At 35.5% G+C, this 21,753-nt stretch overlaps 1 protein-coding gene across 1 annotated transcript in view; it reads right to left on the bottom strand.

Annotated features, from left to right (window-relative positions):
- The window catches only part of LOC143244715 (T-box transcription factor TBX3-like), a 38,223-nt gene extending 30,182 nt beyond the window's left edge, over positions 1 to 8,041 (bottom strand). Inside the window, exons 1-2 of the mRNA XM_076489865.1 lie at positions 7,689 to 8,041; positions 6,917 to 7,279 (exon numbers count right to left, since the gene is read on the bottom strand). Coding sequence (XP_076345980.1) covers positions 6,917 to 7,279; positions 7,689 to 7,720 — 395 coding nt within the window. The 5' untranslated portion in view covers positions 7,721 to 8,041. The remainder of the gene's footprint in view (positions 1 to 6,916; positions 7,280 to 7,688) is intronic.
- Positions 8,042 to 21,753: the final 13,712 nt, after the last annotated feature.

Genomic DNA, 21,753 nt, shown 5'->3' with positions numbered 1-21,753 from the left:
AACTTTTATTTATGAAGAGCAACAAAGTAAAAGGTTCTTGATACAGCACAAAGTTACACCTGAGTGGGGACGTCCCCCCTCCGCTAAGGTTGGGAAATAGACCCCCGAATGGTAGTTTCTGTGAAGCATTTCTAGTCAGGCCGGATTAACGCATCTACGCAAGTGATAATAGTATAGCTGCCTAACATACGATCCTCAGCTGAACTGGGAAAAGGGGTCACGTGAGGTCATTCCCCCTCTTTAAGCCTTTTATGTAATGACTCTTGGCCTGGCATGGCCTAGCGCGTTAAGGCGTGCACTTCGTAATCTGAGGGTCACGGGTTCGCGCCCGAGTCGCGCCAAAACATGCTCGCCCTCCCAGCCGTGGGGGCGTTATAATGTGATGGTCAATCCCACTTTTCGTTGGTAAAATAGTAGCCCAAGAGTTGGCGGTGGGTGGCGATGACTAGCTGCCTTCCCTCTAGTCTTACACTGCTAAATCAGGGATGGCTAGCACAGATAGCCCTCGAGTAGCTTTGTGCGAAATTCCAAAACAAACAAACAAGTAATGACTCTTTTTGCACCTGATCTGGAATCATCAAGTACTGTTTGTTCCTACACTCCCATTATTCCATAAGTATTGACGTTTTTTCAAACAAGCTATGTTTACTTTGATTGACTGTTTAGGGAGAGTATTCTTGGTGAATAATCTGGAATAGACGGTAACTGCCTGTTGTTAAAACAACAAACAAAAAACAGACAAGAGTATAGGTATGTTCGTTTAAAGTGAAGCACAAACATACACAATAAGCTATTTGTGCTCTGCCCACTACGGATGTCGATACCTCTGCGCCACTGGTGTGAGGGACTGTATAGGACGACATCTCAAAAATCTTCTGTCTTTTTGTCTTTAGGATCTCTTTATGTTTCTTAGCATAATTTATACGTATCTGTGGTAACTGGTAAAGACTATTTCTAAGTAGCAGTGTTGTGGTATCTAACAGCTAAGTAACAAACTATGATCTCATACATACAGACAGTATGAGGAAAGATCGTGTGAGGTCTATATTCATAAAGCCATATCTGGTTGCTCCAAGTTACAGTTTCTTTTCAGAGAACCTAACATGGTTCTATAAAGACAGAAACCGGATAGCTTACATGCGCACTCTACTAGCAATTAACGGTGCCACAAACAGAAACGACAGGTCACTACTACAGAGAACTATTATGACTGGCGATGCAGAAAACTACACGTCTCAAGTCCACTTTTTATGTATATACATATATGTATATATAAAACCAGGAGTATTTAAGTGGACACGCTCAGATGCACCTTTAAATGATACAGTATGAACAAAATGAACGAAAATATAATAGCTGCCTAGACTGTTTTCACTTGAAGAGACAAAACCTTACTATTATACTCCCCGTGATTTTCTCTAAAGGTTTAAAAAAAGGATGGGGATTATAACACCCCTCCAGGCTTGAAGAGCACATAGGTTTTATAGAAACACTATTTAGAAATAAAGCAAAGCAAGAGAAGCGCATCTAGTCTCCGAGTTCAGTTATGTATAGTGTAACAATGAGAATCAGTAGGACCAAATGAATCCATTGGCTGGTAGGTTTCCCTTTATGTTGTACAAATTTATCTGACTGTTACGTTTTCTAAGTTCCAGGAGCTTTGACATAATATTCTAGTTGTTTATATGTATATATTCTGTTTATTATTTACTGAACTTTGACAGAGATTGAGTGTAATGCATAATTTTTATCACAGATTGCAATACGATTTTAATTATAAAACGGCATACTTATGTCATGAGACAACGATAAATGTGGATACATAATATATTCATGTGGATAATCTAAATGAGGTATACGTATTTTAATAAACGCATCACGAACTTATTTCCATATTGTTGCGCTTTTACGATAATGTAAATTTACGGTAATTCTATGAGAACGGAATATTGTCAGGCGTTCGTTCATAACTTCAATATTTATTTTACCCATATGTCTATTATCACAGAGGATTGAAAGGGTAAGGGGGCAGAAATGAATCAGATTTCATAACAGTTCAAAATAAACCAGTCGCGTAATTTGATCAATTTGAGGATCTTTGTATTTCCAGTTATTTCCCATATATCTGTCCATGTTCAAGTTGAAACTAATTTTTGTCACTTGATTTTACTTTTTTGGATTTAAAAACAGTCAAGTCCATTTGAAATCCATTTCCTTTCGTGTGAAACTTTATTTGAAGGTGTTTTAGGAATGTGTGTTTGTGGATTATATTTAAAAACTGAGACAGTATTGTGTTAGAATTCAGTATACAAAGATGATGTGATGTTGTGTTGAATATTGACCAGCAATAATTTAGAAGGCAAATTACATGAAAATGTCTTGAAGACTATTATATATATAGCTAGAATTCAGTATGCAAATTATGCGATAATGTCTTGAAGAGTATTATATATGTACAGCTAGAATTCAGTATGCAAATTACATGATAATATTTAAAGACTATTATATATATAGTTAGAATTCAGTATGCAAAATATACGATAATTTCTTAAAGAATATTCAGTATTACATAAACCTAGAATTCACTATAGAAAGTATACACATATATGTTTATTCTTAGTATACGAAATTGACTTGAAGTCTATTACGTTTAACTAGAATTCAGTACATAATGTATATGATAAAATATATTTATAAAATTTAGGAGGAAAAATAGATATGATAATATATTGAATAATGACGAACTAGAATTCAGCATAAAGACCAACCTTGACTGATTTTAGCCAAATATCAATTAACTACCAAGTTAGTGACAAGTAGAAGCACCATCAAGTTTCCATTTTTCATGGTTTACAGTTGTCTCTATTCGTGTTACAATTCGAAGTGGGTTTACATACGTATATGGTATTTAATTTGAAGAGTTTATGTCTTTAAATAACCTACCGTTATTTATTTATTTCTTCAGTTATCTGAAACAATAGCTGCAAATTTCTAGTTTTTAATTCCACCAGTGGTAAGTCTTACATCTTAAACGGTAAAATTCGGAGTTTGATACCTGTGTTAAACAAAGTACACATAGTCCAATGTGTTAATTTTACGTTACCGAGAATTGGTATGTTTGATATTGAATACAAAGTTATAGCATGGGATATTTATACTCAGCCCAGTCTGAGTACCAAAGCCTAATTTTTTTTCTATGATATAAGCCTTCAGACTTCCAGCCAAGCTTCCGGAAGGTGGGGGTGGCTTACCGTGAATTAACCTTAATTTTAAACGTAAGGATATACTCAGTTTTCTACACTTGTTACAACACACTTAAATATTTCTTATGTATCTTCCCGCTTTTATAACATTCCATTGCTTGTGCCTCAAGAAAATATCTCTGCGGGACAGCGGTAAGTCTACGCATTTACAACACTAAAATCAGGAGTTCGATTCCTTTCGGTGGACACAGCAGATAGTATGATGTGACTCTGCTTCATAAAACATACACACACTTGGTTTATTATTTTAAAAAATACATGCCATCGTGTTGTAAATATAGCCTTGTCTGAAGTCGATATAACAACCTATATTGACTAATAAAAACATCATATAAGCACAAGGAGACAAAGAAAACGCTGATAAATTCAGTTAACATAGGTTTTGGCGATCATTGCGCGGTTTTAGAATAAGCACATATAATATTATGGTTACGCACTGTTGCTATGGCTAAGTAATGTTGTCACGACTCCGTATAAGTTCTTTAACAGAGTAAGTTATAGTTTTGTACAAACATTTGTTCGTTTATCTTCGGATCTTCGCGCAAAGATACTCACGAGCCAACGGCGCTAACTATTTCTTTGTAGAATAATGCAGAGTACAAATATTAGGAGATCAAACACTAGTAGAATTATGGTTATAACCTATAAAATTTCTTGTTATGCGTGTTTTACAATAAGCATGCGTTTAACTGCGGGAAATGATGGGTTTGGTTTATGAATTTCGTTGAAAGCTACACGAGGGCTATCTGCGTTAGCCGTCCGTAAGTTAGCAGTGTAAGACTAGAAATGTTGGGCTGCTTTTTTGTCAACGAATAGTGAGATTGACCGTTACATTATAACGCCTCCACGGCTGAAAGGGCGAGAATGTTTGGTGTGACGGGGATTCGAGTCCGCGACCCCCATACTACGAGTCGAGTGCCTTATCCACCTGGCCATGCCGGGCGCGGGAAATGAAAATCATTAAAGCAAAAAAGTGCGACACATATCCAAAACAGAGAGTTTAAAATGGCAAATCCTGGTTAGCACATTAGAGTGAAAAACACTGTGTACGAAAGTCACTCTGATATCGTTAAGGTTATGTAGAGAGATTAGGTCCTCATTGTAGAATTAACCGAACGAGAGTACAGAAACATTTTAACACAAAGTACAAGTAGCGAAATAAATATTCAATACGCAGACATGTATCGTAATAGTTGTCATCATCGGTTTTGTTGTACACCAGACAATATCTGTATTCGATTCCTTCTTTAAAATAGTGAGACCGGGAAAACATATGTACATATTCATATAAAGTAAAGAATTAATAACCGCCAAGGAGACGTGCTACACACTCAAACTATATGTATACCACAGTAAATAGATAAGATACCTTAGTCCCTCATGCTACCTGTATATCACAATAAACAGATAAGACATACCAGCCACTCAAACTATCTGTATACCACAGTAAACAGATAATACACATTAGTCCCTCATACTACCTGTATATCACAGTAAACAGATAACACACTTTAGTCCCTCATACTATCTGTATATCACAGTAAACGGATAAGACACATTAGTCCTTCATACTATCTGTATACCATGGTAAAGAAATAAGACACCTTAGTCTCTCATACTATCTGTATACCACACTAAATAGTTAAGATACATTAGTCACACAGTTTCTGTTAGTTTCACATCAGTGGTTTCTATTTACTCATAATAACTAGAATTACATTAGTCCATAATAGACGAATTTGAACGTTTTACACTAATATTTCTGCGTGGTTTTAATTATATGTTTGAGTATTTTTTTGTTAGTTTGGCTTGTCATTAGAAGTTTAGAATTACGAGGTATGGGTTTAATATATTTTTCAGTATTCTGCATAATCTTATTAAACGCCTTTCACGCACGTACTCGTAAAATTCCAAACGCTGAAAAGGCAACATGAAATATAACACAAAAGAAAGTTAAGAAATTATATGATTTTGAATATTTATTGAAAGATTTTTACAATTTTTTTTTCAGTATGTGAAGAGTAAATATATTGACTGACATACGTCACATTTTCTGTCTTCGATTCCCTAAAACAGATTGAAATTTCAAAACAGTCTGTGTATACACACCAATTATTCGAAAGTCATGCATAATAACCACTCTGGACAACGAGCTGTTAGTTCCATACCCAAATATCATATAATTAAGAGACCTAGAATTTACAGTATGAATATACTAAACATACTAACTAGCCCATACTATGAGTAAATAACTTAATTTTAGTGCATATTTCTTCTGTAAATCGCTTTACCGTTGAGTTCACATTTCAAATTCAAATCAATATCCCGAAACGCTACGTTATCGACTTTTTTAGAAGCATCACATATTAACAACTTTAGGACTGTTGAATTTACAGGGTGAGTCACAATTACTTACCCAAAATTTGTGTTAAACCTTAATGTCCATTAATAATCATTTTCGTTCTTTTTTTATTTGCATCGAACAAAATTAGATGCTTTAAGAGATAAAGAAAGAGACACGTAATCTCTCTTGTGCGTAGAAAAGGGTGGAACATTATGGTACTATGTTAAACTTACTAAATTATGGTTTCAAACTATACAGTGTTCAACTGATACGGGTAAGAGTGGTCAGGCTGACTGCATGATTGAAATATAAACAAAGGACTTCAATTATAGCTATATAGCCCAGAGTATAAACACATAAAGTAAATCTGTCTATAAACAAAATAAATATTTGGGAATTGACAATTCTGATGAGGAAGACTAAAAACAAAGGCCTGACTTCTCCTGGTGGTTAAGGCGCTCGAATAGCAATCTGCAGACTACGTGTTAGAATTTTTGTCACAGAACATGCTCGCCTTTTCAGCCGTGGGGGCGTTTTAAGGTCACGGTAAATCCCCATATTTGTTGATTGGCGGTGGGTGTTAATGACTAGCTTGCCTTTCCGTTTTAAAAAAACAATTTGCATCAACAATTAAAGTATTAACTTAAAACTGCGTGTATACACACGCTATCTAGAAATGTTGATTTTCTGTTATGAATCTTGATATCCTTCACGTTGATATTTAACTTTTGTAATTATCTTAAAATACGTTATTATTATTAGTTTCCAAGAGGGGATGATTCCTTGATGAAGGATAGTGTCGAAATATTCCATCACAAGTGCACTTCCCATCCTCCTTGATATGTCATTTGTAACAATCCTATTCGAAAACTATTAAACCATTGAAGTCCAACTTTAAATACACACGTAACTTTACTATTTCGGATAATAATGATCACTGTCATTGCATAAGCTATATTAAAGCTAATTACTGTTACCTACGTAATAATGGAAGACGTTGTGACATAGCAAGGATAAAACGTTTTATAATTGTTAATAATGGCGTTATGTTTATACAAACATCTACTCGCCACTCCGAAACAATGAATAGGTGCACATGAGGTTTTGTGTATGTATATAGGAATGTACGTATTTTACATAGATTACCTTATCTGTAGGTTGTAAACCAAACTACAAAGAGAAGAGATAGAATAAGATGGCGTTTATAACTACTTGTAAAACACAGTATTCTAGTCTCACCAACAACGTAATAGGATATCTTAGGTGAATTCTTAACTATTGCATCCCCTCCACTAAGAAAAATTCTTACCTGCCTGTTTTGGTAACGACCATTTCAGTTCCTGCAGCATGAAACTGTTCCCAGAGTTCCTTGGATTCCAAAGTTACTTTGGGATCATCCTGAACACTGTCTCCTTCGGGCTCCAAAACTGTTACCGACCGTAGGAGTCCGTTTTGATTCGCCGTTATGTATGGCCGGACTCTTGGCGGATCAGCGAGCACCTTGGGGAAGGGAGTCATTGGGTAAGGGCGTGGTAATGTCAACGAGTAATAGGATGGCTGAGTAGGTGTAGTGAAACTGAAGTCAGGTGGTTGGCTGTTAGGGGGCAGCAGAAACGGGTGGTGAGCCATCCCCTGGGCACACTCTGAAGGTTCGAAGCGCATGAAGATAACCCTGGCAGCGGGAGAGAATGAAGTCAAAATGTACCGTCGCCGGGCTGCTAACACAGAATCTACTACACACGATATATAGAAAATTGAGTTTTTGACCAAGATAATCAGTTTCACAAGTGTCAAACACAGAAACAAGGCTACAAAATCCAGCAGACCTTGTTTGAGTAAATATAGTAATAATTAGTTATATTCAAAATTGTCGACAAACCAGAAAGTTTATAGTGCTTTCTCATCAAATTAGGAAATAGTATAGACCAAAACAAGTTTGATTAGTTGGCTCCTTCGAAGTATATTCTTTAAGCCTATTAATAATATTATTTTAACTGGTTAAGTTCGCTTAAAAAGAAATGAAAGCATTACACTTCCCTTTTTACAACACACGAACTAACTAAATAAAACCATAAACTGACTTATCACTGTTTCCCAGTTCTTCTCGTTCCATATTTATTTAGTCATGACGTCAATCAGATGTTCTGTGTTGTTATGAGTGTATATCATCATTGTCGCTCACACACAATTCAAGCTGAACTTTTGACACCCTCCACTCGTACTCACAGCGAAAATGGCAAAATAACGACCAACGGTGATTAACTATCTTTGCAATGCTGCTTCGTATGCCCGCAATTGGTGTTGGGAGTGTGACGTTCTCTACAGCTGTCCTTGTCAATCAAGTGCCTTAGAAAACTAAAAAATAAGGTACAATTCGATTTATTAATCCAGTGATTATCATCTTAGTGACAAGCTTACTGTTATTCCTTCCCGAAAGAACAGCTTTATGTTTCTGTAATAACACAGAAATTTGTAATAGTTGTTTACCTATTCGTTGTGCTTCATCAGTAAAAGGTAAGTTTGGATTTTGTTCAAACGAAAGGAAATGTAAAAGAGCAAATGCACTTAGTTGAGTAGGCGGGGTTAGTAAGTACCGCCTAATAGGAACACGTAGCCAATGATGAGCTCTCAACGATATAAAAATCGCCTACTGGTCAGCGTAATCTTGCCGTCAGATTAATCGCACAATAATAATACCGCCTTTTTTGGACGCTGCCTATATTATTTCATGAGAGTGATAAAAATGTAAGTTTGCCATATTTAGATCAAATATTAGAAGCTGAGCTGTCTGCTGGCTTGAAATTTGTTAGAAACCCATAATTAAGAATTTTTCATAAATGATATCGGTATTGTTTTGGAATAGGGACATCCTAACAGGGAAGAACATGTAAATTTATAAATATCATGGTAACTTGATGGTCATCGAAAATCTCGAATGAAAAAATCCTGTTGCCGTCCAGGTGGTAACATTTAACGCAGCTGAAGTAATTGTAAGTTTGTTTTTACCTGAAAAACTTAACGCAGATACTACATAATATATGTTAAATTTCTGCTATATCTTTTGTCTTTTTTCAGTTTTACTTCTGATGTCAAGTTTTACATGGAAACTGTTCTACATCACAATAGGCTTGGCATGGCCAAGCGCGTAAGGCGTGCGACTCGTAATCCGAGGGTCGCGGGTTCGCGCCCGCGTCGCGCTAAACATGCTCACCTTCCCAGCCGTGGGGGTGTATAATGTGACGGTCAATCCCACTATTCGTTGGTAAAAGAGTAGCCCAAGAGTTGGCGGTGGGTAGTGATGACCAGGGAACTGCCTTCCCTCTAGTGTTACACTGCTAAATTAGGGACGGCTAGCACAGATAGCCCTCGAGTAGCTTTGTGCGAAATTCCAAAACAAACAAATCTACATCACAAACGATTTAAAAATTATATTAATACCAAAATTAACTTACCAATGAAAGATTAAACCCTTTGGTCGTTCAGCGGTAATTATCAAACCTTATAACGCTAAAACTTGCGTTTCATTTCCTGCGGAGGACAGAGCACAACTAGCCCATTGTGTGTTTAGTACTTAACAAGGAACATACAAATAATTATGTACAGAAGTTTGATAGTGCTGCCATCTACTGGTTATTTTATAGTTAATGATTTGTTTGTATAATGTTTGTAATACTTAATCAACAATATGTTGTAAACATCATTAAAGCTTATTTAAAAAGAAGGAAGAGAAAAACATGAGAAGCAATTAAACAATGGTTCTGTTTTCGATTTGTAAACAATAACAAAAACAAAAGACATTTGAGTGTTTTTAGCAAAGGGTATCTCGATTCTAACCGTCAAATTACAAACATTTCATATATATTCCACTTGTAATTAAAAAACAGACGCATAGCTTCAGGAAACAAGTTTTGCTATATTCCTTTCTAATCGTAAACCTTATTCTGTTATTTTCTTCTTATTGTTTTTTGAATGCTTTTTAAAGTATTGTTTGGGTCATGATCTATCTCCATCAATGCTCAGAAGAGCATAAATATGGCACTTTGAAAGATTAGCTCATACCGTAGAGGGTTATTTCATTGCTTAGAATTAAAGTTAGTGCCTAAATAAATATGTGTGTTCGTACAAGGTATATGGTAGATATAATATGGTTGTCCAGTGGGCCCTTTACAATTGTCTTTTCTCATTCTGTATGTTATTTCAATAACCCAAGCCGTACTGCGTTGTTTTTAAACAAATGAGACTGAATGCAAAGCATTGTTGGCAAAAATGCGCGTGTTTCAATGCGATGGTTTATCCAGGACAATAGAGTGTTTAGTTTCGCGGGACTTTTTCCGACGAATGCTGTCGTTCCTTGCCATTTTACTGAGCCCAAAAATACTTCATACCTATCTGAACATTTTTGTACTGTTACCATTTCTATATACAGCGTGAAAGGGGAGATATGCTGTTCAATGTATTCGATATGGAATATTAAAATCATGCACATGTCTATAATGCGAACAACAAAAATATACATTCGCATTCCTCTTTTTACGTTTTTTTTCATTCGTACTGTTATCTTCAAAACTTTCCTTTTAACATTCAGGGGTGGACTTTGGTCACTAGATGTTTAAAATTGCGCATTGGTCACTATTTTAAAATGAACGTTGATCTCTTAATATTTCAGGATAGACTTTGGTTTCTAAACATTTCAAAGAGAACGTCGGTTATTAAAAATTTCAAAGTGGACACTGAATGTTTACGGGTGTATTTTGCCCACTAAACGTTTCAAAGTGGACGCTGGCCGCTAAAGTTTTGAGATTGTACTAAACAATTTAGAGTTACCATGGATCACTATTCATAGTGGTTTTTGGTTGGTAGGACTTTGTTTACTAAATATTCCAAGGCGGGCATTGGTCGCCACATATTCCAGAGTGAATTTTGGTCAGTAAGCATTTCAGAGAGGACATTGATCCTTAAACTTTTCAGGGTAAACATTGGTCACTAAACGTTTCACAGAGGACCTGGTCACTAAACAATTCAGAGTGGATATTAACCACTAAATGTTTCAAGGTAAACTTTGAATATTAAATATTCATTGAACATTAACCACTAAACATTTCAGAAAAATATTTTGATCAATAAATGTTTCAAAATGAATATTGGTCACTAAATGTTTCATGGTGGGCATTTGTCATTAAATGTTTCAGGATGGACTTTGACCACTAAGCAGTTTAGAATGAACATTGGTCACTATTTCACAATGGATTTTGGGTGCTAAGTGTTTCAGGTAAGACTTTTGTTACTAAGCATTCCATAGTGGACATTAGTCGTTATATGGTGGACTTTGGTCACTAAATGTTAGGAATATGACTTTAGTCATTAAATATTTCATAATGGGCACTAGTCACTGTGTTGAAGACATTGGCCACTAAATGACTCAGAGTGGGTAATAGTCACTAAATATTTCATACTGGACAATGACCACAGCATTTCAGAGTGAAAATATCCATTAAAAGTTTCAAATCGACTTTGGTCACAAATTGTTTCAAAGCAAACTTTAAAAGCCAAGTATTTCACAATGGGCTTTGGCCACTAAATTTTTCAGAGTAAACTTTAGATGCGTAAAATTTGAAAGTGAGCATTGACCACTAAACGGTTTAGAGATGACACTGATCACTAAAAGTTTTAGAGTGGTCATTGATCTCTAAACGTTTCAGAGTGAGCATTAGCTACAAAATATTTCATTGTGGACTTTGGTCACTAAACGTTTCAAAAAGGAGACTGGCCACTAAAATTTCACAGCGGACTTTGGTTACTATGTTTAGAAATGAGTATTGATCACTAATTATTTCACAGTTGAATTAAATCACTAAGCGTTTCAGTGTGGTTATTACTTACTAAATGTTTTAGGGTGGACTTTGTTACTAAACGTTTCAAAGTAAACTTTGATTACTAAATCTTTCACAGTGCTCTTTGTTAATAAATGCCTGAGAATGAAAATTGCCTTTTAAACATTTTAGAGTGAACATTGCCCATCAAATGTTTAAAAATGAACTTTAGATGTGTAATATTTCAGAGTGGGCATTGACCACTAAACGTTTTAGAGTGGACTTTGGTCTCTAAACGTTTCATAGCGAACATTATCCACTAAATATTTCACTGTGGACTTTGGTCACTAAACGTTTGAGAGTGAAATTTTGACACGTAACATTTCAAAGTGAACACTGACCACTAAAATATTTGTAGAAGAGAACGGGCACTAAAATTTCACAGCTAACTCTGGTTACTATGATTCGGAGTTGATATTGGTCACTAATTGTTTCACAGCTGAACTTAGTCACTGAACGTTTCAGAGTAATTATTATTTTCTAAATGTTGTGATATAGACATTGGTTATCAAAGGTGGCAGCTAAATTTTTCACAGAGAACTTTGGTCGCTAAACGTTTCACCAAAATTCACTTTCAGTTCCTAAACGGCCAGACATGGCCAGGTGGTTAAGGGGCTCGACTCGTAATTTGAGGGTCGCGGGTTCGAATCCCTGTCACACCAAATATGCTCGCCCTTTCAGTTGTATGGGAGTTATAAAGTGCGGTCAATCCAACTATTCGTTGGTTAAAGAATAGCTCAAGACTAGCTGCCTTCCCTCTGGTCTTACACTGCTAAATTAGGGTCGGCTAGCCCAGATAGCCCTCGTGTAACTTTGCGTGAAATTCAAACCAAACCAATCTAATACCCAAAGTAATAATAAATGAATATTTTAAGGTTATTGTATATTTATGCTTAAGATTCGTCTTATGTCTTGGATTTTAGCTGACGTACCCTTCAAAGCACGAGGAAGACATGCAGTTTACGATGGTGACAAGTTTGTACGATGGCTCCCCTATTGGTTTTAAGGATTCGTGCCATATTTAGTTGCGTAAAGCATAGCACACAGACAGATGTATTAGGAAGTAATATAGGAGGGTCAGATCTGAACATGGTGAAAAGTGTGGATGTGAAGATAGATACATAACAGACATGGGTCATGAGAAACACAGAGCTGTCATTTGCGAACGTTGGAAGCCCTAAATGACTCTTTCGAGCGTCATTTCGCAAGTGTATATTAATTGTGGATTAGAGTTAACAATGTTGCTTTGCTAGTTTGTCGTCACATGATTCCATGCACCATTATCTCAACAATTACATGTGCATTAACTCAGCCTGCCCTGTAAATACAGTTTCACGTGCAGCGCCACCGTAATCACATAACATTTACAGGAGAAAGGAAAATATTGACTTTTCTATAGTTAGTAACTTCATAAATTGAGTTTTTCCGAACGGAAATCCAATATTCTTATCTATAGGACAGACATAAACTAAGAAATATATATACAGATACAAAAACGATTTCAATACTACTTGATTTTTAAACAATAAAGAAGAATATTTCTAATAACCTTAAACATAAATTACATTTTCTATGCTGTTCTTATTGGATAATTTCATTCATTTTATGGTTTGGCGTACAACTTCCTCAAAAACCGCGTTTACAGTGAGGTTACAAAAATTATTCTAAAGTGTAACTATTAGTGTGTGTGGGTGTGAATATATGTTCTGCGTAAAACACCAAATGTTCCGAAAATATTTGTTTGTGTTGTGAATGTATTCCACGTTATAACGTACATACAAACTGTTATAATGAATATTTTAAGGTTATTGTATATCTATGCTTAAGATTCGTCTTATTTTCGTCAGTGAACAAAGTATTCTCCAATAACACGAAATAAGTAATGTGACTAAGATGAATCGAAAAGAAAAATATTAAGTGCCATAAGGAACAATGGTTTGAAAACTATCAGCATTCGCTAAATCACATACTAAAAAATTAAAGAAAAATTGAATTAATAAACTGTGTAGCCTTTAATTGTTTCTATTATATTTAAGAATACGAGGCCTGTTCAAAAAATACGCGGACTGTTTGAATTGCGCGGCTCCAGTTGGTTCCAGGGGAATCCGCTTGGTGTCGCTAGGTTCGCACAGATCAGCTGATTACGACGCCATTTTCCGATTGCAGATATCTTCATTTGTGTATTAGCTACGCGGTTTTAAGTGAAGTGCGATTTTTTCGTTTGGCGGATTTCGGAATGAATGACCTGAAGGAACAACGACTTGCTGTGAAATTTTGTGTTAAACTTGGAAAATCTGCGACTGAAACTTTTGCTATGCTTAACACGGCTTACGGTGATGTTGCTATGAACGTACGGCATGTTTCAAGTGGCATGAACGTTTTAAGGATGGTCGACAGTCCATTGAAGATGATGAGCGTCCTGGACGTCCTTCCACGTCAACTGACGACCCACACGTCGACAAAATCAACACCCTGGTGCGGGGGAAATCGACGTCTGACTGTCAGGGAGCTTGCTGAAGAGTGTGGGATATCAGTTGGATCTTGCTACGAGATTTTGACCGAAAAAGTGAAGCTGCACCGCGTTGCTGCAAAATTTGTGCCTCAGAAATCGTGAGTTTTTGGCCAAACACTCGATCACTGTTCTTCCCCACCCCCCTACTCATCTGACCTTGCTCCTTGCAATTTTTTCTTGTTCCCCAAACTCAAAAGACCCTTGAAAAGAAGAAGATTTGAGACGATTCCCGAGATTAAGGCAAATGCGAAGGAGCTGGAGGACATTACAAAAGAAGCGTACCAGGACTGTTTCAACAAGTGGAAACACCGTTGGGATAAGTGTGTGCGTTGGGGAGGAGAGTACTTTGAAGGGGTCCCAGACCTGTAACTTCTAAATAAAGTACATTTTGTTTTATGACGTCAGTCCGCGTATTTTTTTTGAACAGCCCTCGTATGTAAAGATAACGTAAACACTTGTAGCTCCTTGTTTGTGTTTGATAGGTTTTGGAGTGTGTACAGATACTTCATAAATGTCTTAGGTATTTGTATGTTTACTTTGTTTTCAGGCCCTGGAATGGACAGGTGGTTAAGGCGATCGACTCGTAATTTGAGGGTCGAGGGCTCAAATCCCCGTCGCGCCAGACATGTTCCCCTTTCAGTTGTGGGTGACGGTCAGTCCCACTATTTTGTTGGTAAAAGAGTAGCCTAAGAGTAGCTAAATTAGATACGGCTAGGGCAGATGACCCTCGTGCTGCTTTGCGCGAAATTAAACAAACGAAACTTTGTTTTCAGTGGGTGTTTGAGTATGTAAAGATAATACTAACCCCTGTACTTCTTTGTTTACTTTGTGTTTAATGGGTGTTTCGTGTATGTACACACAATCTTAACCTTTATAGTGCTCTGTTTGTGTAATTCATGTATAATTGCCTCAGTGTATATACAGGTAACCTATAAAGATTTGCATTTCTTTGAGGTGTTTTCTTTTGTTGTGTGATTTGTATCTAATGGTATGGGGTATACATACATATTTTATAAATATTTGTAGTTTTGTATTTGTTTTTAATGTTTTTGCAGGTGTGTGCAGAAAATCTAAATACCTGTAGTTCATTGTTTTTGTACTTTATGTCTAATTGGTTTTTGGATATATAAAAATACAATATAAATACTTGTTTTATGTTTCTGTACATTTATTTAACGAGTGTTTAGGTATCCACAGATAATCTAAGAAATAGTAGTTCTTTTTTTATGTACTTTATGCCTAATAAATGTTATATAAATACTTGCGATTATTTGTTTGTGTGCTTTTTGTTTAATGGGTGTTTGAGTATGTATAAATAATCTAAATATTGTACATTTTTGTTTGAGTACTTTGCATTTAATGTGTCGCAGGTATGTACAGATACTTTGTAACTAGGTGTTCCTTGTTTGTATACTTTCGGTTCAATGGAACTTAGGACGTATACGTATGTTTTAAATACTTGTAGTTTTTTATTTATATATCTTATTTTCAATGGGTATTTAGAAGTGATATATAAACATAGTTATTTATTTGTATAACTTATTTTCAATGGATGTGCAGATTTGTCTAGACAATTTATAAACATTCAGTTATTTTTGCATATCTTGTTTCCATTGGTTTTGTATGTACAGATAATTTACAAACATATACAGTTCCTTGCAAAAATATTTCTTCTTACCAATAATTTCACATTTTGGTGAAATATAAATAACATAAACATTTTTTAATGAACTTATGTTTATTCAAAACTCTGATGATCAAACTATATTGTTAGCAAAACCTGCATCCCTAATCAGTTTCCTGCTTGCCCAGCTGCTTAATTTGGAAGGGCGGCCTGATCTGGATAGTGAGTGGGTGGTATGAACCACATTCCACTTCTTAATAATGTACTTACTCAAAAAATTAATGAAAGACTTTGAAATTTTTGTGTAACCTTCTCTGCCACGTTATCCTTCCTCCAGTGGCACAGAGGTATGTTTGCGGACTCACCAATAGAAATTGGGTTTTGATACCTGTGATGGGCAGAACACAGATAGCCCAATGCGTAACTTTGTGCTTAATTCCAAACAAACACTTTATCTCTGATTTGTTTGGAGAGCTTCTTGGTCTTCATGGTTGGTTTGTCACGTCGCTATGTGAGTTGTAGCTTGAACCACTTGAAACTATTACACTAATTTTGTAATCTTTCAAACTAATCTTTTGCACCTGAACCGATTTAGGGTTGCCGTAGCAAAAGGACTGAATACTTGTATAATTGAGAGTGTTATGATTTTCTTTGAATATCTAACTTACATAATATCAGCACTTTTTAACTTTCTCAGTTTGGAGTAGATTGTGTAGATCATAAATATAAAGTCTCGTGTAAAAGTTTCATGATTCCAACCTAAGATGGCAACAAAATGTGGAAACTGTGCAAGACGCTGTAATTATTTGTTCGTATTTCTTGTTTTAAATGGGTTTGTGGAATTGTATTGAGAATCTATAAACATGAACAAGAGACAACTTTGTTTATGTAATTGTGTACAATAGTTTTATGGGTATGCTTATATAATTTGTAATGTATTATTTAAAAGCTATTTTTACAACAACAATTGTTATTTGTTTATATAACTTGTTTTGAATGAGTTTGTGGATTTATGTGAATAATTCATGTGCATATTGTACGTTATTTGCATATATATATTTCCAATGGATTTGTGGGCATGTATAAATAATCTATAAACAGACTTGATTGTTTGTATACCATTTTCCCATCTAGTTTGTGGATCTGTATTGATCATCTATAGAAAAGCAGTAAGTTTTTTGTATACCTTGTTTCCAGTGGGTTTGAAGATTTGTATATAGCGAATCTACAAACATGCAATTAGTTGTGGTATACCATGAGTCCAATAAATTTATGGATTTGTATAGAAAAATCTATAAACATGTAGTTATTTATCTGTTTATCTCGTGTTAAAAGGGTTTGTAGGTTTGTATAGATAACACTATGTAACAATATTTTTACTTTTTCTTGTTCCTGAGTAGAAAGTGTTATTTTCCAATTGCTTATACCTAAAGTAAATGGAAAAGACCTATTTTTCTCTTTAAACTTCGCTTTTGTGACCTGGGTAATGAAATTTTTAAATTTACCAATTTTCCAGAACATTTCAGGTAGATTCAGTGCTGTGTAGCTAACAGAAATTTTTCTCGAACTTACAGGAATTTTCTAGAACCTTTTCTGAATTTTCTTAAACTTTCCAGAGTAATATACATGGGCTCACCACTCACCACTTCAGTTTAGTTCGAGCTGCCTAAGTGAACACATAGACCTATCTGATTTTATCAGATATGGTACCAAGAAGCTGCAAGCATTCTCCAGACGCATTCTGCTATGTATGTGGCCAATTTATCAAGACAAGAGCGAAAAAGTACTCTGTGACAGCATCCGCTAAAATGTGTGAAGTTTACAAGGCATATTTTGGCATGACTGTTGGGGATCAAGACAAACCCTGGGCATCTCATTTTACCTGCGAGCACTGCAAAAAAACTCTAGAAGGTAAGACGGACAATTTTCGCTTGCTTGAATAGTAAGATTTTACATTATAGTAATGGTCAAGACCTTGCTATGGTTGGTAGATTACATGGGAATCACCGAAGAAGATCCTGGAATGCACAGCATTCCCAAAACTCAGTAGGAAGGGAAAAAGCTTGGGCAGCTTTGTCACAGTAGTTCAGGGCTTCTTGGGCAATCCTGAGAGTCCGAACACAGGTACTGTTCGACAATATGTATCTAATTCTAATGGGTTATCTGCTCTATTTATAATGCTTTCTGGAAATACGTTATCTAATAATTTTGCAAATTCGAACCATTTTGAGCTATGAATGTATTTTGTATTTCTTGTTTTGAAAGGGTTTGCGTATTTGTGTAGATAATGGGGATCCGAGATCAGAGATCTTTATGGTGTGATAGTTATTGATGAATAGAGATATATTTTGCTTGGACCAATAACTTTGAAAATTTGTTGAATATATTTAATCACATGTCACTGGAAGTTTTAATCATTTGCAGTTTTCCTAATCTAATAAGGCTAGGTTACAAATGGTTTAACCTAAAATTAGGCCTAATAATATTAGATTGAGCATTTCATTGATTCGTGTAGAGCGCAAATTATCTCTTGAGCTAAAACCTTAACTATATGTAAATACTCTTCGGTATATTAAAGAAAATTTGATATACTCTTGTGTATTTTATAGAGCCTTAATTTGGCTTCGGTTAGGCCAGATTGAGCTTAAACGTAATCAAGACGTGACATTTTAGCCTGACTTTGACGTTAATGATTATAGGCATAATGTTAATCTGAAGAAGACTTTTGTCAGCCTCCGATTCAAGTTGTGTGATATTGAAAACACCTCAGTGGATTTTGTTGTGATATCGATGCGTTTTACCCCACATTATAAAAATATTTTAGAAAAAGTTATCTAATATTAGTGAAATTTAGCTCACTTTTCTGTTAATCGATCTACGTTACCTCACATAATTTTGTTTTGTTTGCCTGTCATCTTCAACCCACCCTTTCAACTTTCGCTTCTCAAATTTTCCTCCTTTCAAGATCGACAGGAAAGCTAAACAAGCGAACACCATTTTCTGTTCGATTTCTGCAACCCCAGGCAGCAAAAGCACCAGGTATCTGAATACTCAATTGCTTCCAATAGGCTAGGATATATCCTGAATTTAGAGTTAAATAAAGACGTAACGTGGTCAAACTGTTTCTGAGTGCTTTTTATTTCATCTTATTTATTGATTGAATTACTTCTATTATGTATTATAGTAATGGTTATACATGGGAAGCACCCAGGATCATCTGCTCTGCAAATTCGAACCATTTTGAGCTATGAATGTATTTTGGGGGGATCCGAGATCAGAGATCCACCAGGTTTGTATATGATTACTCTAAACATCAAGATCAACATTAAATTTAACGAATTTTTTACAAGTATCAGTAGAACAGATGTATAAGTCCAATATTCTGTCGTTATTATAATTTGAAATACATGTGGTTGAATCATCTGACAAATCATAATTTGTTTCTTCAGTAAAGTCGTATAATTCTATGCCGTTTGGATTTGTTCTGTTGCATCCACATTTTTATTTGGACTATTTAGTTATCTTATAATTATTGATTTATTATTGTGGTCATTAAGTTTGTTTATTAGGTTACATCAATATTCATTTATGGAGAACAGTAAAACCACTTATTATAATGTTTTTTCATTATTATTTACGGTTACTTCAATGATTATGCATTCATTGATGTTATCGATTAGCACGTAAGTGATCAGTAATGAAGTTTTTTTTTTTTATATTACAGTTATCCTCTGTTACCATCGTTTTTGTTAAATCGATCTCGTATCGTCTGATCGAGCAAAATTCTGCATCGGTATTTAGATCTTGAAAACCTGGTAGCGTAAGGTACTCACATAGGCATCTTTCTCCTTCATGTACTGGTGTTGTTAGATGTTTTATATTGGATTTTGTAATCTGGTTTGTATTTTATCGTGAAAGTTTCTTACTTCGAAATGGACCTGAAATGGTGCCATGTGGAGGAAGGAGGTATCAGCTCTAGACCAGTCAAAAACAGTTACCAAGTTGCCTTATTGTAGAAACACAGCTCTCGTAAAAGTGTTTTATTCCGTTTGCAGTTGCTTTCGAGCATTTATACCTAATTATAGAGATGACATCGCTTGTTGCTGAGCTAAATCCAAAGTAGAATAATGATACTGCACAGAAAACAGACAGGTAAGTGATGTCCTTATCATACCAGAGATGAAATTTAAAATATCTCCATGACAGGCGCCTACACATGAATTGGTTACAGCATAGAAAATCGGCCGATTATTCCTAGGATATAATTTCAAGTGAGCGAGGCAATAAAAGGAGTCGTATAAAAGAGCCACTTTTGCTTGTAAGTGTATCATTTACCACGTAATGGCTTATAATAGGGATCGCTCGTTTGTTCTTCTTTAGCACTATTTCATATTGTTCCTCCAGCATATAGCAGAAATAGCTATGAGTTTTATAATAAAATGTGGGCATTTTTACTAAATGCATCATTGTGCATTGTGTAGGGAAATTATTTTTAAGTTTATATGATTATCTAGCTAATAACAACAGCTGTATAACCATTGATATTCAATTGCTTTAATGTAGTCTGTGGTTTAGATGGATCCTCATGATCTATTACATGCATACGTATATAGCTGCTTGCAGGTTGTGGATGTAATTTAATCTTTATGTGGAAGACATGAAACATGTATCACAGTGATTATTAACTTATTGTTTCAACTGTATTAATGTTGAGTATCATTTTTTTTACGTATAAGGTGCCTACCTTTTAGGACGTGACGCTACTGACTGGATCATAGTTTTTTTCTACAGAAATATTTAAGCTGTAGTTTCAGCATCAGATCAGGAATCACGGTGATGGCTGACGGTGAGTGTTGAATTGCACCCAGCACTGAGTGATTGCGAATTTTGTAGGTAATGCAGATAGAGTAGCCATTTTGGAAGCTGACTTTAAGGAGTGCAAGAATCATGCAAGTGGGAGATGGCGAAAATGATAGTGATTCTAGGCGAAAGTTGGTCACACTTCGAGTTTTCCATTGCTAAAGGCGTATAATGTATTCGTAAAAATACTGATATCCGGTGCGATTCTCCTGAAGTTAAGTCGTTTGATGGGCTATATATTTATCATTAATTAAGACGAGTTTATCAGATAAAAACCTGAATATCGATATTAAATTTGATAAATAAATATTTAAAAAATTCATTCGTGAGTCCCCGAGGTCCAAAGGTCTATTATAAGAAGTGAAATTATTAGTCTAGTTCAAGAAAGCCAGAATATTCAATTTTATACGTATTTATTACTAGTAGATGGGTTAGAACCGGTTGGTGGTCCGCGGGGTCATTTGCTCCCTCAAAATGGTCTGCTGACGAAAAACGTTTGAGAAACACTGCCCTAAGATACTGTCTATGCGAATCCTGCGAACGTGTGTAAGTTGAGGAGGTTTTGCATCACCATGAGTGTAGCGCAGGGGTTGTACAGTGGAGGTAGACAGAGAAGGATCCTCCCCCAATAACTATATATATGTACAGTGGAGGTAGACAGAGAAGGATCCTCCCCCAATAACTATATATATGTACAGTGGAGGTAGACAGAGAAGGATCCTCCCCCAATAACTATATATATGTACAGTGGAGGTAGACAGAGAAGGATCCTCCCCCAATAACTATATATATGTACAGTGGAGGTAGACAGAGAAGGATCCTCCCCCAATAACTATATATATATATATAGTCGAAAACTTTGGTGTAGCCCCGTGGCATAGAAGTAAGCTAAATATTTTGAAGTTGGATCACTGTTATAGGTACGACGAGATAGTCTATGTGTAGCTTTGCGTTTAAACAAACCATTGGTGTACATTACTTGTTTGTACCTAGTATGGTTAATTTTCAGTAAATTTCTTTCCCTTCTGAGCCCACCTCACACGGTTAACAAATATGAGCCTTAACACGTAATCATTATTACTTCATTATTTTTTCCACATCTAATGAAATTTCTCTCTATCATCGTGAATGTTATTATACTGATGAAGTAATACAGTTGTATGTGATAATTTGAGTCATATTCTAGTGATGAATTATCACAAGGTATGTAATAACTTGAACATTATTTCAGTGATGAAGTATTTTTTTTATTTTTTGTCAAATACACATATCTATGTGTG

This window comes from Tachypleus tridentatus, chromosome 2 (assembly GCF_004210375.1).
Source record: "Tachypleus tridentatus isolate NWPU-2018 chromosome 2, ASM421037v1, whole genome shotgun sequence".
Lineage (NCBI taxonomy): Eukaryota > Metazoa > Arthropoda > Merostomata > Xiphosura > Limulidae > Tachypleus > Tachypleus tridentatus.
Note: the sequence above shows the minus strand (reverse complement) of the source record. Positions and strands in the feature narration are given on the sequence as shown.